The 17,349-nt window shown below is 39.4% G+C and overlaps 1 protein-coding gene across 3 annotated transcripts in view; it reads right to left on the bottom strand.

Annotated features, from left to right (window-relative positions):
- The window catches only part of LOC126236935 (esterase FE4-like), a 212,734-nt gene that overhangs the window by 71,012 nt on the left and 124,373 nt on the right, over positions 1-17,349 (bottom strand). The window contains exon 1 of one of the 3 annotated variants that reach the window (XM_049946625.1): positions 310-434. The exons of the other annotated variants lie outside the window; for them this stretch is intronic. Coding sequence (XP_049802582.1) covers positions 310-378 — 69 coding nt within the window. The 5' untranslated portion in view covers positions 379-434. Of the gene's footprint in view, positions 1-309; positions 435-17,349 lie in introns of those variants that run through there. 3 annotated transcript variants of the gene reach the window in all.

Genomic DNA, 17,349 nt, shown 5'->3' with positions numbered 1-17,349 from the left:
TCACGTGGAACAAAGGGAGAATCTTCACTTAGGAATCTAAATAGTCATATTTTTGCGTAGTATCGTAATGTGTACTTGGTAGTTACTATTGTCAATCATTCCCTGTACTCAACTACTGACAAAAATTAATTTTCCAAGTGGACGAAGTGGAATTCCTAAAAACAAGATTCCTTTCGTTTCACCATTCTCTCAGGTGCGCTATCAATCACTTATTTACCACCGGGTAATGTAACTCCACTGGACGGATTGTGTTGACATGTGTCACAGGTAACAAAATGTATTCCATGTTAAGCGAAGTAATGAACTTACGAGAATGGCTACCGGTACCAAAGAGAGATGTATCACTGTTGCTATGTGAAGTACAGTGATGAAACCCATGTTGACCACAAAAAGCTCTCCTCCTACACTAACTGCTGTTGAAAGAAGAAGGTAAATGCGACTCGGCTTTCACTAATATATATACTCTTGTCGCAGAAAATATCTTAATGTCCACCTCCTTCTCCAGTTGTAAAGGTAGTAATTTGTTTTATTTGTGATTACAGACTGATAAAATAGTAGCCATACCGTTTAATTGCGATAATGTTTGGAGAATTGACGTCTTTACACATTCCTAATTGATCTTTCATAATTTTTAGGCACTCACCAGATAATCTATTGCGGGAAATTACTGTATCACACCATCGTTCTCTTAAGACATTTGCCAGTAACTTGTTATCTAATCTTCTCACATAAATGTGTATTTTATCTTCGCTAAAGAGGGTGGCATTCTACAAGTGAAATGAAGAGCTATAATTACGACAACAGAATAGTAGAAACATTTCACCTTAAGAAAAATTTAACTGTGGAGCGCTTTGTTGGCTCTGTGATTTCACAGTATAATACTCCTTTCGCCCAAATTATCACTATATGTATTACAGCAAATAATTGATTTGTCTATTAAATGGAGAACTTGTATAAGGGAATGTTCTTCTTGTTGTAGTCTTCAGTCTAGGGACTCGTTTAAAGCAGCTCTCCATGCTACTCTATCCTGGGCAAGCTTCTTCATCTCCAAATAATTACTGCAACCTACATCCTTCTGAATCTGCTTAGTGTATTCATCCCTTGGTATTTCTCTATTGATTTTTACCCTCCACACTTCCCTTCAATACTAAATTGATGATCCCTTGATGCCTCAGAACGTGTCCTACCAACTGATCCCTTCTTCTAGTCAAGTTGCGCCACAGATTCCTCTTCTCCTCAATTCTATTCAGTACCTCCTCGTTAGTTACGTGATCTACCCATCTAATCTTCAGCATTCTTCTGTAGCACCACAATTCGAAACCTTGTATTCTCTTCTTGTCTAAACTATTTATCATCCAGGTTTCAATTCCATACATGGCTACATTCCATACAAATACTTTCAGAAAAGTCTTCCTGACATCTAAATCTACACTCAATGTTAACCAATTTCCCTTCTTCCGAAACGCTTTCCTTGCCCTTGTCAGTCTACATTTTACGTCCTCTCTAGTACTAACATCATCAGGTATTTTGCTTCCCAAATAGCAAAACCCATTTACTACTTTTAGTGCCTCATTTCCTTATCTAATTCTCTCAGCAACACCTGATTTATTTTCGTTACATTCCATCATCCTCGTTTTGCTTTTGTTGATGTTCATCTTATATTCTCCTTTCAAGGGGTTATGAGCCTGGACATTCTTATATACATCAAACAATCAATTTATCGTTTATTTAATAAGGTACACCTGATTTGCCCCCAATCCTTTCAGATTCAAGAGTTTCTGCTCCATGTTTAACAAACATTAGTCGATCTTGGCTTGAAACCTAAACTCCACTTCATAGTTTTATTCCAGATATTATTTTAACTAATTTGGCGAATTTGTTTTAGTTTGGGAAATAATCAACCACTGTAATTTCAGTTCCACTTTAGTTAGAATTTATCTGTCCACTTCAACCATGAGTTACTTTCCTTGATATATTGTAATGACTTGGAATCAATCAAATCACAGAATACTAACGAATCTGGTGTTTAAAAATGGCTGAATGCTGACAGTGTACAGATAAGCTTACAATCGAAAGGCAATATTTCATCTAATAACACAGATATAAATTTAACACTTTCGGACTAAACAAGCTACAATTTACTAACTATAAATGTATCTATGGTGTAGAAGTAGTTGCTCAGAACGATATTTTACAGGTTACTATTAAATTAGTTTAGGGTACTTTTGTCTTCAGACATTTAGTTGGTTTTTGTGTCATTGGATAGGTGATGAAATGTTTAGATAGCAGCATTTTTCACCTATTTAAGAAATAAGGAAACTTTAATGAAGACTAATCAAGGAAGTCTTCCTTTTCATTTTGTAATTATGACTGCCACAATTATTTAGAAAAAAATGTTCAACAGAGAAATTATGTAATTTGATGCTGTAGTTAAAATACCTAATTCCTTAATCAGTTATCTACTAGAAGATCAGTGGCCTTCAGGTGCAGTTACAAGACGCAAAGGAGGAACTCGGTAGGTTGAGGAGGGGGAACGGTGCTAGCGAATGGGAACTGGCAGTTGGTAAGAAGGCAGCTAGGAGGAGGAGAAATTCAGACAGTTGTGCTTTATGTATTTGCAATAAATTTGACCAACTGTCAGAGTTGAGTGGAGAGGAGCCTCTTGTAGCTTTAGGTGTAGGAAACATGAAGCAGTCCTCAGTAGTTATGGAGCCAAAGCCAACTGAAAGATCTAATGGAAAGAAGAAAGTTGTACTGATAGGTAGTTTGCATGGTAGAGGTGTCGGCCAGTAGTAGCAGGAAGTGTTGGCGAATGAGTGCCAGGTCACCAGCATTGTGAAGCCTAGTGCAGGGTTGGCTCAGGTGACTGACAGCGTAGGGGAACTATGTAGGAATGAAAGAGGATTAGACAGCGATTGTGGGTGAGGCAGGGAATAGTCATGATAGGGATGGGGAGTACGATGTAGGTGGTAACCTGGTAAAGATAGCTACTCAAACTGGTGGCACTAATGTGCACTACATGCAACTCTTTCAGCGTCATGATTGATCTCATCTTCATGCTTCTGTCAGGTGTGTTAAGGAAGGAGATGCTGGAGAACGCACTGATGGCAGAGAGCATCGGGCACATTGCATTGACACCAGCTTAGTCTATCAGCGAATTGGGTTTCACGATACATGGGCTGAACCTCAATAGGTATGGAAAGGGGAGGCTGGCAAAGCTTCGAGGTGACAGGGTAGTGGGTGGTTGTGGGATCACTCATGGAAAAATTCCTGTAGTATTTTGTGTTAGAGCTGCACCTTTTTTAGATTGAAGTCAGCTGATAGGTATACCTACTTAAAGGAATCCCTGTGAATAAGGAATCACCTACAGAGGACATCACGTTTCCAAGTAGAGAAGTAATTAGCATATTTCATCAAAATATAAGAGAAGAAGAGAAATTTGTTAACATCGAGTATAGATTTAAGTGTCAGGAAGTCATTTCTGAAAGTATTTGTATGGAGTGTAGCCATGTATGGAAGTGAAAGATGGACGATAAATAGTTTGGACAAGAAGAGAATAGAAGCTTTCGAAATGTGGTGCTACAGAAGAATGCTGAAGATTAGATGGGTAGATCACATAACTAATGAGGAGGTATTGAATAGGATTGGGGAGAAGAGAAGTTTGTGGCACAACTTGACCAGAAGAAGGGATCGGTTAGTAAGACATGTTCTGAGGCATCAAGGGATCACCAATTTAGTATTGGAGGGCAGCGTGGAGGGGAAAAATTGTAGAGGGAGACCAAGAGATGAATACACTAAGCAGATTCAGAAGGATGTAGGTTGCAGTAGGTACTGGGAGATGAAAAGGCTTGCACAGGATAGAGTAGCATGGAGAGCTGTATCAAACCAGTCAGGACTGAAGACCACAAGAACAACAACAACATAAGAGGTATTGGAGAGAAAGTTAGTGAACTGCTTATACAAGTTGACTACAAGTATATTGAAGCACCACTTAAATTATTTGAAAATTAGAGGCTTCCTATACCAGGATAAAGATTAGCTGACTGTTTTTCAAGGAGTTCTTTTCGGAGTGGAGGAGTTGCCTTGTATGTAAAAAGGGATATTCCATTTGAGTCTGCAGAAGTATCATGGCACTGCACTGAACATAGATTTCAATATTCTGCAGAGGCAGTTGAGTTTAGTGAAACTTAACTTCTAATTGTTATTTATAAGTTACCTAACATTGACTTGAGAACATTTCTGCTCAAACTAGAGAAGGTAATTGGTTCACTTTATAGGAAGTCCTAAAAATTAGTTACATGTTGTGACTTCAGTATTAATTTTGCCTATGATTGTGCTAGAAAAAGGATGTCGATGGATCTCTTAAACTCATATGATCTTATGCATACTGTGGTTTTTTTCTTCAAACAGGGTGCAGAGGAACAGTAGCACAGTCATACAAATTTTTTTTGTTCGTTCTTCATTACTAGTGGGTATTCTGTTAGTAAAAGAGTGAATGGCCATTCAGATAATGATGCATAAATTTTGACACTAAAAGGCTCTTGTACTCATCCAATGTTACATATAATAACAAACTACGCAGGAAAGCTAATCTTATGGCAATAGACAGTTTTTTAATCCTTGTTAATGAACAAGGTTGGCAGGATGCTTATAGTGCTGATAACATAGGTGACAGATATAATGCTTTCCTTAACATATTTCTCATGCTCTTTGAGAGTTGCTTTCTATTAGAATGTTCTAAACAGGGTAATAGTAGTGAAAGGCAACCTGAGTGGCTGACTAGTGGGATATCATGTAGAACAAAGTGGGAATTCAATCAACATGTTAGATGTAGTCACAATCAAGCGACAGCAGCCTATGTAATGTGCTTTAAAATGTTATTAGGAAGGTAAAGAGTATGTAGTATGCAAATAGAATAGCTAATTCGCAGGATAAAATTAAACCCATTTGGTCAGTTGTGAAGGAAGTGTCTGGTCAGCGGCACAAGGTCAAAATTATTACGTCAGTCTGTAGAAAAAATATTTCTCTTACTGACAAGTCAGATGTATGCTCAGTATTTAACAGTCATTTTATGAGCATTGCTGGTGAATTAAATTAAAACGTAGTTTCTGCAGGGAATCATATAACCCTCTTGGAAAATGCCTTTCCCAGATGTCTGATATACTCCTCCTTGATACTGCCAAGGGGAAACTGAGTCAATAATTAAATCATTGAAGACTAAAGACTCTCGTGGGTATGATGGAGAGCGTAGAAGAATATTAATATACTGTCCTGCACATGTTAGATCTGTACTTAGTCACATTTGTAATTTTTCCTTTACGAGTGGTCAGTTTCCTGAACAATTAAAATACTCAGTGATAATGCTCCTTTATAAAAAGGGAGAATGGGATTATGTACACAATTTTAGACTTAATTCTATACCATCAGTGTTCGCTAAAGGCATTGAAAAGGCTGTGTATGTAAGGATTATTGATCATTTTATATCAGATAATTTTTGCTATCGAATGTACAGTTTGGCTTTAGAAATGGTTTAATAATTTAAAGTGCTTTATTCTCTCTTCTCGGTGAGATACTGGGTGGATTATACAAAAGGATTTGGATGCTAGGCATCTTTTTTGATTTAACTAAAGAGTTCGATTGTATTGATCACAAAATATTGCTCCAGAAATTGGACCATTATGGAATGTGGGGAGTAGCTCATTATTGGCTCACATCTTACTTTAACAACAGACAATGAAAAGTCATTATTCGCAGTGTTGAAAATGGCTGTGATGTGGGGTCCGAGTGTGGCACAGTCAAATTGGGGGCGCCCCAGGGGTCAGTGTTGGGGACACTCCTGTTCCTTATTTATATAAATGATATGCTTTCCAGTATTACAGGTAATACTAAAATATTTCTGTTTGCTGATGACGCTAGCTTGGTAGGAAAGATATTGTGTGCAACAATGGCATTGTTTCAACTAATGCAGTTCATGACGTAAGTTTAAGATTTGTAGAAAATAAACAATCGCTAGATCACAGTAGGACTCGGTTCTTACAGTTTCTAAGACAGGTCGAGAAAACCTGACGTCTTAATTTCACAGAGTGGGTATATGATTAGTGAAACTGAACGGTGGCCGAGCGGTTCTAGGAGCTACAGTCTGGAACCGCGCGACCGCTACGGTCGCAGGTTCGAATTCTGCCTCGGACATGGATGTGTGTGATGTCATTAGGTTAGTTAGGTTTAATTAGTTCTAAGTTCTTGGGGACTGATGACCTGAGAAGTTAAGTCCCATAGTGCTCAGAGCCATTTGAACCATTTGAACGGTTCAAATTTCGCCGTGATGAGATAGATATTAAAATGTCGTGGAGAGCCCAGATTCAGGATCTTGTTCCAAGACTTAATGCTGCCATTTTTGCTATTCGAACAGTATCTCAAGTAAGTGATCGTTCGTCACGAAAATTAGTCTACTCTGCTTAATTTCATTCACTTATATGATATTATATTTTGGGGTAACTCTTCCCATCCTCAAAGGATAGTTTTGGCTCAGAAACAGGCAGTTTGGGCAATATGTGATGTAAGTTGGCGAACCTCTTGTCGACCCCAGTTCTTCTATTCTGGTTAATATATATATATATATATATATATATATATATATATATATATATATATATATATATATATATATATATATATTCTTTACTGTCGTTTCTTGTGAACAATTCTGCATTTGGATCCCATTTTCTTGACTCTCGTGCAGAAAGGTGTGCAATATACTGCTGCATCCGTTTTCAATCAGCTACCACAAGAATTCAAAAGTCTTGGCAGTAATCCACACTCCATTTGCTGAAAATTAGCCGGTGTTCCTTCTAGACATATTATTTACTATTTCCTCGGTTGTGGTGTGTCCATTAGGATTGGTTTACCAGTGTGAAACAAGAACTAACTCTGGTCGATGTGTAATAAGTGGAAGATTATTAATGTAAATCAAATGGAACAAAGCAATATTAATCTTGGTGGAACTCCATTAATAAATCAACCTTGTCAGAAAAATTACCCCTTTCTAAAGGTTATGTATCACTTAGTACCTTTTTATGCTTTCTTTTTAGTAAATATGACATGAAAGAAATATTGCTTTTGTGGTTAATATCATAAACACCACTTTTTGTAACATAATATTTCATACACAGACAGCAGAATATGTCGACTGGCACTGTTTTGACATTCTAAAATGCGGCGAATTAATGCAACAACTTAATTTTTTCTCTATATAGCGAATCAATTAATCAACCATCTTACAAGTTCTATCTACTCGTCGTTTACAAGCCCTTTCTGAACTTACGACAACCAGGTAAGTAATGTGTGGATATGTGAGGCATATGCCTATGTTCTAAGAGGACTTGTAAGTAATGTCTGGGCAAATATTAAATAAACTGTTTCAGGTGGATGTTTTAATGAATTTATTTGTTTGGTATGTGAACAGAAATGTAAATATAGTGTTTTCGTGTATAGGAAGGTAGCAGGAGTAATAACTACTCTTTGGCAGAGAACGCAAGCCCCAAGACTTACGTCAGGGGTTGTAAATCACAATTAATGTATTTTTAAACTTGTAACGTTCTGTGAAATGAAAAGGAGATGCATTATAACTGTATCTAGAAATGGTCAGGAAGCACTCGAAGACACTAGTGTGTCAGTGAAGAACGTTGAGCCAAAAACCTTCAAATTGCTGTAGATTTTTGTTGCGCTCCGAAATATTGCCAGAGGTGGAAGGGTGTCTTTAAGAAAGTACTCATTATTTTACCTAGGTCGTTGAGGATGCCCTGATACAATGGAAGTCAACAAAATTCAATAAGAGAAACAATTTGCATGACTGTTTACTTGCAAGATATCTCCTCCGTTTTGACAGTTAACTGCAACATGAGATGCGGCAGTGGCAAATCATCTTACTGAACACATTCGTCTCGGCGTTAAAAGATCGGTAATTTAAAATAAGGAAGGAGAGAAGGAATCAGATGGCATCATATGTGGATAGACGTAAAGTTTTATTAAAGTGAGATTTGTGAAAATTGCATCATGGCCAGAGTGAAGAATCACTAGATATTTGAATTTAAATTGTGCTTAATGATCTACATTCATTCGAGCTATCAGCAACCAAGCACAGGCATTTTCCTGAAGACGAGCAAGTGAGCCTGATGAGAATTCAGACTAAGGTGTACGGATGTTAACGGACATCCCTCTGCTATGATCTGATGGAAGTGACAACCAAAAACGACAGGAGAATCAGTCTGTGATAAAATTACGAATTGTCGATCTTAGAAGACAGGAAAAATCTTGTTGTGTATTATTTTCCTAGTGTCTGTACTGGAGCCATCGATGTAAGCTATTATAGTAATAGAAGTATTGTCATTCTTGAAGTGGATTTTCTGACACCACTGCAGCCTAGGACAGTTAGCAGTCGGGCCGATGTGTCATTATTAGAGAGAAGGTGGCTGGTGTTGGAAGATGTCCAACGTGCGGCTGGCGTCGGCTTCACCTCTGTGTAGCATATTGGCTATGTTTTACTCGTGATGATTACCAAAATCTACTCAAGTGCAATCACATTGATGTTCATCGCCTCAGTGTCGTGACTTTCGTTGATAACCACTTGCACGCGAGAGGTGTTAGACTGTTTTTGTGCATTGGAGAATATTGGGTTATTAACTGCCAACAAATTCTAAACCGTCCTGGCGTTGTGGTTTGAAGGCCCTCGTGACAAATAAATCATATGTGGTATAGCATAGCATAGCAAAGTTGTGACAGGTTAGAATTGTAAATTCATGCGGGAGTGACTTTTTCTTTCTTTCATATCGGTAGTGTCGTGCTGAGAGGGAAGTACTACAACCTAAAACTCCATGAATATTGTAAAAGCAGTTATATCGTTGTGTAGCTAATGTACTAACTGCGGTACATCAACAAAGCGGAAGGATACTGGGCCTCTAGAGTATATTAAAACTTGGCAACAGTTGGCTTTTGTTCTTTTGCGAGTGTACCAACTTCTCCCAGAATCGTGTTATCTTGGATTAATTCTTCATCAGAGTTCGTATGATGGAGAGCAATATACTAGCATCTGCATTACAGCTAAGGCCAGGTAAAATTAACAGGCCGAAAAGTGCGGATGCATATCGAAGACGCAGGACTATCAAGTAGGTCTACGATTCATTTGAGTTACGCAACCCTTTGTCATCTCTTGCCTTGTACAGGCATTTGGTTCATGGTACCTTCTTTGTTAGGGGTTTGACATCAGCTATTTTCTTTCTGTGTAAATTGATGTGTTTTATTTAGATTAGCCCCAAAAAAGCTAAATCAATCGAAATTCAAATATGAGATGAAGTATCGAAAATGTTTCAGACATATGTATCTTATTTTTCATAAAATGCACGGATAAGAAGTCCATCTGCAGGACGTAAATGTTGAACTGAGTGACACAATAAAAAAGTAATACGAGTTTCTATATAAATCAACAAAGAACACAGTGATCCAGGAAACAGTTTATGCCTTTATCTCAGATAAAAATCATAAATTTTTATGTATAAAATTACTCAGTGATAAGTAGTTCATGATTTTTTCCACTGGTTGACGCCACCTTCTTCTGGGATTTATCTAAAAAATATGAACTGTACTATTTATGAGGTGCACAGAAAATATTTGCTTATGCCACGTCTATTCTGTTTTCATTAGATGTATGCACCTTTAGGCTTATTTCAATGTGTATACTTTTTCTAACAAATCCAGCGTATTCTTCCGACAAATCCAGTCCATGAGTGCAGTTTTGTAAGTGGTCACTGCTACCAGCAGCATATTAGCATCGATAACAGCAATTTTTATTACTTAAATACATGAGTGAGTACACCTTTTGTCTTCTTATAGGAACTGTTTCTTTGTTTTGTTGTAGTTTCTGGCCGTGACTAGGGACAAAACATTGTTAGATTGCAGTTTATGGGGTAATAGCCAAGTAGAGATAGACACTGCTTCAGTCTAGTCAAACATTAATTAAACATGAATTTTCTCTGTTGTGTTCAACTAATAAGTGAACACCGAAGTGCCATGTAATAAGCCAATGCCAGTTTAATATGCTTGCCAAAACAGAAATAGCTTTAAGCTCTTCTTTAGTCTGATGATGACATTTAAACGATACGACGATAATAGTGATGACAATTTTTGTGTGATGTCTCTTTTCATGTCATGGTTGCTCCGTTATCCAAGATAAGAGAATTCTCAGGAACTGTACATACGAGGTGTGGCTAGAAAAAAACCGGACTAGTACTGGTGAAACAATAAAACGAATGCAATAGGGCTGAAAGTCGCGTGGCCTGTCACGTGACTCTCGCTCCGCCTACTGCTCGAGTTTCATCTGCCTCCTGCACTCAGTCTGCCCGTGGCGTCTGTTTTAAGTAGTTGACGTTTTGTCTGTGCGTCGGAAAATGTTGAGTGTACAGAAAGAACAGCGTGTTAACATCAAATTTTGTTTCAAACTAGGAAAATCTGCAAGTGAAACGTTTGTAATGTTACAACAAGTGTACGGCGATGATTGTTTATCGCGAACACAAGTGTTTGAGTGGTTTAAACGATTTAAAGATGGCCGTGAAGACACCAGTGATGACACTCGCACTGGCAGACCATTGTCAGCAAAACCTGATGCAAACATTGAAAAAATCGGTAAACTTGTTCGACAAGATCGCCGTTTAACAATCAGAGCAGTGTCTGAGTTAACAGGAGTTGACAAGGAAAGTGTCGAACAAGTTTACCGATTTTTTCAATGTTTGCATCAGTTTTTGCTGACAATGGTCTGCCAGTGCGAGTGTCATCACTGGTGTCTTCGCGGCCATCTTTAAATCGTTTAAACCATTCAAACACTTGTGTTCGCGATAAACAATCATCGCCGTACACTTGTTGTAACATTACAAACGTTTCACTTGCAGATTTTCCTAGTCTGAAACAAAATTTGATGTTAACACGCTGTTCTTTCTGTACACTCAACATTTTCCGACGCACAGACAAAACGTCAACTACTTAAAACAGACGCCACGGGCAGACTGAGTGCAGGAGGCAGATGAAACTCGAGCAGTAGGCGGAGCGAGAGTCACGTGACAGGCCACGCGACTTTCAGCCGTATTGCATTCGTTTCATTGTTTCACCAGTACTAGTCCGGTTTTTTTCTAGCCACACCTCGTACACTGCCTTATAGTCATAGTTGCTTTTAGGGGTGACAGTTCATGAATATAATCTAATGTTGCAAATTCGTGTAACAGAACTCTGTACATCTGTATTATTAACAGATAATCAGGTAAGAGTTGAACATCCTCTTTTGCCTTACGTTGTACATGTTACTTGTCTGTCTCTTCACACACAGCTTAATACGTTAGTGTAATGAGCTTTCACTGCTGGAAGCACGGTGAAAGTATAGCAATTATTTACCTCCAGAACATGCTGATGATGACATTGTCTTAAGTAAAACTTCTGTGAGATACTCATTTGGATCTCAGGAGTGTGTTTTGTTAACGTGACCGACTTTTTTTTCCTTTTTTTTGTAAACCAATATTATCATGACTAACATACCGTCCAGTGAAAATGAATTTCACGGCATGGTTTAGTTTATTCCCACCTGGCAGGCCGTTGTAGCTCTGCTCTGACACTTTTAATTTCTACAAGGGCAGTTACACTTGGTAGTGGCTGAACCACAAGGGCGCCGCTATGAGATTAGCTGGGGCCGCGCAACGCGGAAGTGGACAATTAGCTGCACCTTGTGGTAACCACAACATCAGCAGGCCAGCGCTGCAATCGCCTTTAAAGTGGGGGACAACTTTGTGGTGCATCGTTGAGCAGCGATCTGTAGGTCATGCGGGTTTCTCAGCATTGACAGTTTGGAGCTGCACATGCTTATCTGTGGAATGGGAAGATGCAGCGACTAACGTTTCAGCCATAACCATAAGGCACAGTGGCTAGCTGCAAACAACTCAGGAGGTGCCGCCCGTCATGTTATAGTGCGCTGTCCAGAATTGTTTCGTGTGTAATATGGTGGGCCCAGATTGTCGTTGCGGGGCACAAATACAGCAGACGAGCGATTTGGTTGGTGGTCAGTAACTGAGATCAAAGTTCTGGTATGTAATGCCATGTGCTGTGGACCTGGGCTACCTGTGCAGTCATAATGGTACATATGGGGTGTGGCCAAGCTGTCATGCTCGTCACCTACCTGCAGGGTGGAAAATGGCCCACAACATGATGTGCTGTTCTCCAGTACAGCATGTACAGTCATAATGGTCAATATGGAGTATGGCCAATCTGTCGTGGTTATTGCCCACTTCGAATCTGGACGGTATCTTTTCCCGTTGACCAGAGAAAATAGAAAGAACAGCCAGAAATGGGGAACAGTGGAGTCTTTTATAGTTGTGCCGTACAGAGCACTAGCAGGTGCCTTTGTTGTGCACAGTGATATATCTTTATATATATAATTCTACTGTACGTGTGTACGTCATTGAACTGGTCCTGAACGGCTGGGCCGATTTGAATTTTTTTTTTTTGTGCCTTTGGATGGCGCCCTGGATGTTTTAGATTCACAAATCAGCCCGGCAGATGGCGCTGCAGTCGGTATCTAGGTTATTTATCTATGCTGCAACTAAACGGCTGGATCGATTTCAATAAATTTTTGTGAATGCATTCAAGTGGGGCCTGGAAAATTGACATACTTAAATCAGCACGGTAGGTGGCGTTGCATTTTTGTGTACAATATTGAGCGTATTATATTCGGATATAAGTTACGTGCATAGGATTTCGTTTATTTTTCGACATTTTAATTTGAGTGTATTATATTATGTGTGTTTCGTTATTCTGGCGTTTTAATTTTTTTGTACGGTGTCGTTTGATATTTCTGGTGTCGCATTTCGGTGAATATTAAGTGTATTATATTCACATATCAGTTACGTACATAAAACAATGCCACGTCTTCGTGGACGAGGAGGAAATATTGGTCGACGCACTCAGAGTTCACAATTAGTCCAGAACCGTCGGTTAAATAGATCGGCAGAAGATCAATTGAAGGACTATGAAAATTTAAGAAACCAGGCTGCAATCAGACGTGAGTCAAGAGTCAGAGTCAAGAGCAACGCAACGAACGCCTTCAAGCTAATGCATTGAGACAAAGACTGGCCCGTCAACGAGTCACCGACACATTCAGAACACGTGAACAACAGCGTTTGCAAGTGTATCGCGCATTGACACGTGTATCACTTCTTCGCCTTGCGTTTGAATATGAGTCTGACATCGACTGTTCGTTACATTCACAAATTATAATCGGTGCTCTGAACAAACAATGCCAACACTGTCATGCACTCAAATACAAAGGTGTCTCGGCCGGTTTCTGCTGCGCGTCTGGAAAATATGTATTTCCGCCATTGAATTCGCCGCCAGAACCATTGAAAACACTATTGGCTGGAGCTACATCTCAGTCTAAATGTTTTTGCGTAAGATTCGCATATTCAATTCGTGCTTTCAAATGACATCATTTGGAGCAACAAAAATCGTTCAGAATGAGGATGGTCGCAATTTTCAATCAACGTTTAAGATCCAGGGCCAAGTATATCATCAAATTGGTTCTTTAATGCCGATGCCTGATACCGATTCAAAATTTCTGTACATCTACTTCATGGCTGATGAGGAGCAGCAAATAAACGCCCGCTACCAGTACAACCATATCGAGAAGATGGAGGAGCGAGAAATGGTGGGTACTTTAGAACCGTTTTTACAGAATCACAACCAGTTGGTCCAGTTGTTCAATACCGTTTCAAACAGACTGCAAAACCACAAGTATACGATCGTCATCAAAGGAGAGAAAGTACCATCTGGGCAGCACACGGGCCGATATAATGCAGCGACCATTAGTGAAGTTGCAGTTGTTATGGTTGGCGACGCATTTGAACGTCGAAATATACGAATCCAATGTAGAGATAACACAGTGCATATGATTGAAGACAGTCATCGCTCTTACGACGCTTTGCAATATCCATTGATATTTTGAGAAGGTGAGTATGGATATCACTTAAATATCAAACAAAGAAATCCAGCAACAGGTACAATCTACACATATCATTACCTAATATTTTATTTTTATGCACGAGTAATTTAATTTTGTCTTAATTATATTTTTACTTTGCAGGTGCAGAAACCAGCAAGAAAGTGATCGCAATGAACTTCTACGCATATCGGTTGATGATTCGTGCCAATGAAGACAGTAATTTTCTCCGATGCCGCCAGCTTTTTCATCAATATATCCTTGATATGTATGCGAAAATTGAAAGTGAGTGATTACGATACATTAGCTATAATCAAGCGAAACATCGAGCTGAGGAATACATTCATTTGCGTGATGCTATTGTTGGTAACGTAGATGGAATAACTAATATCAACTACATCGGTACTTCATATATTCTTCCATCATCATATATTGGTAGCCCACGTCATATGCAAGAATATATTCAAGATGACATAACTTTTGTGTGCGCCTACGGACGACCAGATTTGTTCTTTACATTTACGTGTAATCCAAAATGGGATGAAATTAAAATTCCGTTATTGCCAGGTCAAACTGCAATAGATCGGCACGAGATCACAGCACGTGTCTTCTGACAAAAGTTAAAATCGTCTATGAACTTGATTATACATTCCTCAGTATTTGGCAAAACACGTTGCTGGCTGTATTCTGTTGAATGGCAAAAACGAGGTTTGCCACACGCGCATATTTTGATTTGGTTGGTCGGCAAAATACATTCTGAAGAAATTGATAAAATTATCTCAGCAGATATTCCGGATTGGAATATCGATCAAGAAATGTATGAGATTGTTACCGTTAACATGATCCAAGGTCCATGCGGTGCTGTAAACATGACGGCGTCGTGCATGGACAGTGGAAAATGTACGAAACGTTTTCCAAAAAATTGTATAAATGATGCAATCACTAACATCGATGGTTATCCATTGTATCGTCGTAGATACACTGACCATGGTGGTCAATCACATCAGTTACGCATGTCAAACGGTACAACAGTTGACACTGACAGTCACTGGGTGGTTCCGTATTCACCATTGCTGTGTAAACTCTACCAAGCAAGCCGGTCGCGGTGGCCAAGCGTTTCTAGACGCTTCAGTCCGGAACCGCGCGACTGCTGCGGTCGCAGGTTCGAATCCTGCCTCGGGCATGGATGTGTGTGATGTCCTTACGTTAGTTAGGTTTAAGTAGTTCTAACTTCTAGGGGACTGATGACCTCAGATGTTAAGTCCCATAGGGCTCAGAGCCATTTGAACCATCTACCAAGCACACATAAACATTGAGCTCTGCAGTTCAGTGAAGCCTATAAAATATATATGTAAATATGTCCATAAGGGCAATGATATGGCTGTATTTGCTGTTGACAATGGTAACGAAAACGATGAAATAATACGGTATCAAATGGGCCATACATCAGCAGCAATGAAGTAGTTTGGCGTAATTTGGGTTTTCCGATACACGAAAGAGACCCTGCGGTTATACATTTGGCCGTGCACCTAGAGAATGGACAGCGTGTTTATTTCACGGAAGAGACTGCTCTACAACGTGCATCAATTGCCCCAAAAACCACATTAACTGAGTTTTTCGAACTATGCAACCGACCAGGTCAATTCGCAAAGACATTAATGTATACTGATGTGCCACGATATTTCACATGAACAAACAGCCAAAAGAGTGGGAACCACGAAAGTGAGGTGTTCCGGTCGAAGGATACAACGGCATATTATGGGAAATACATTAGGCCGATTATACACCGTCCATCCAAAGCAACGCGAGTGTTTCTTCTTGCGTTTATTGTTGGTTAGTGTTCCTGGAACCACGAAAGTGAGGTGTTCCGGTCGAAGGATACAACGGCATATTATGGGAAATACATTAGGCCGATTATACACCGTCCATCCAAAGCAACGCGAGTGTTTCTTCTTGCGTTTATTGTTGGTTAGTGTTCCTGGACCGCCGTCCTTCTAATACTTGCCAACAGTCAATGGCATTTTGTACGACACATAACATGATGTGTGTCGCGAATTACATTTGCTGCAAGATGACAACCATTGGGATACTACACTTGCAGATGCAGCATTGAGTTCATCTCCTCATCAAATTCGCCAATTTATTCGCCATATTATTGACGACATGTTTTCCATCTCAAGCTTCTGTCCTCTGGGACAAATATAAAGATTCCATGAGCGACGACATTCTGTATCGCATTTGGATCGCTTATCAAGATCCCAATATCGAATTTTCGCCGGAAATATATAACGAGGCGCTTATGAAGATTGAACATATTTACATTCTGATTTCGAATATGCCACTCATTCATTTTGGTGTGCTTTCAACTAACCGCCCAGCAACGTACATAATTAACAGCGAGATTCAGCGCGAACAACAGTTCAGTATGGTCTTTTTTTGGGGGGGGGGGGGGGGCGTGGTGGCACTGGAAAAACGTTTCTCATCTCACTAATACTTGCGCACATTCGATCACATTGCATTAGCAGTTGCTTCATCAGGTATCGCAGCCACTTTGCTTGATGGCGGACGGACTGCACATTCAGCACTCAAGTTGCCGTTGAACATTCACACAAATCCATATGCAGTGTGCAACATAAAAAAAGCATTCCGGTATGGCTAAAGTTTTGCAAAAATGCAAAATTATTATCTGGGATGACTGCACTATGGCCCACAAGCATTCACTTGACGCACTCGATAGAATGATGAAAGATCTAAGTAATAACACCAGGATTTTCAGTGGTGCCTTACTGCTGCTGTCCGGTGATTTTAGACAGACATTGTCGGTCATTCCATGCACTACATATGCAGATGAAATTAATGCATGAATAAAACAATCTTATCTATGGACACTCAGCCTAGTTACTCACGCCTCTAAAATATTAACCTCAATTATCCCAAAACGCATAGAACAAAAAGTCGAAGCTACACTCTCCGAAGACCAGTTTGGATTCCGGAAAGATAGAGGAACCAGAGAAGCAATATTTGCTCTAAAACTAATAATAGAGAAACGATTAGATAAGAACCTGAAAACATACATAGCTTTCGTAGATGTAGAGAAAGCCTTTGATAATGTTAAATGGGATAAGATGTTTCAGGTACTCAAAAAAGTAGGAATAGACCATAAAGATAGAAAAATGAAATGGAACCTGTACAAAAACGGGACTGCAGTTATCCGTGGACGGACAAAACAAGAAGAGGTGCAGATACGGAAAGGTGTCCGGCAAGGTTGCGCACTATCCCCTGTTATCTTAACGTATACATTGAAGAGGCGCTGAAAAAAGTAAGGG

This window comes from Schistocerca nitens, chromosome 2, assembly GCF_023898315.1.
Source record: "Schistocerca nitens isolate TAMUIC-IGC-003100 chromosome 2, iqSchNite1.1, whole genome shotgun sequence".
Lineage (NCBI taxonomy): Eukaryota > Metazoa > Arthropoda > Insecta > Orthoptera > Acrididae > Schistocerca > Schistocerca nitens.
Note: the sequence above shows the minus strand (reverse complement) of the source record. Positions and strands in the feature narration are given on the sequence as shown.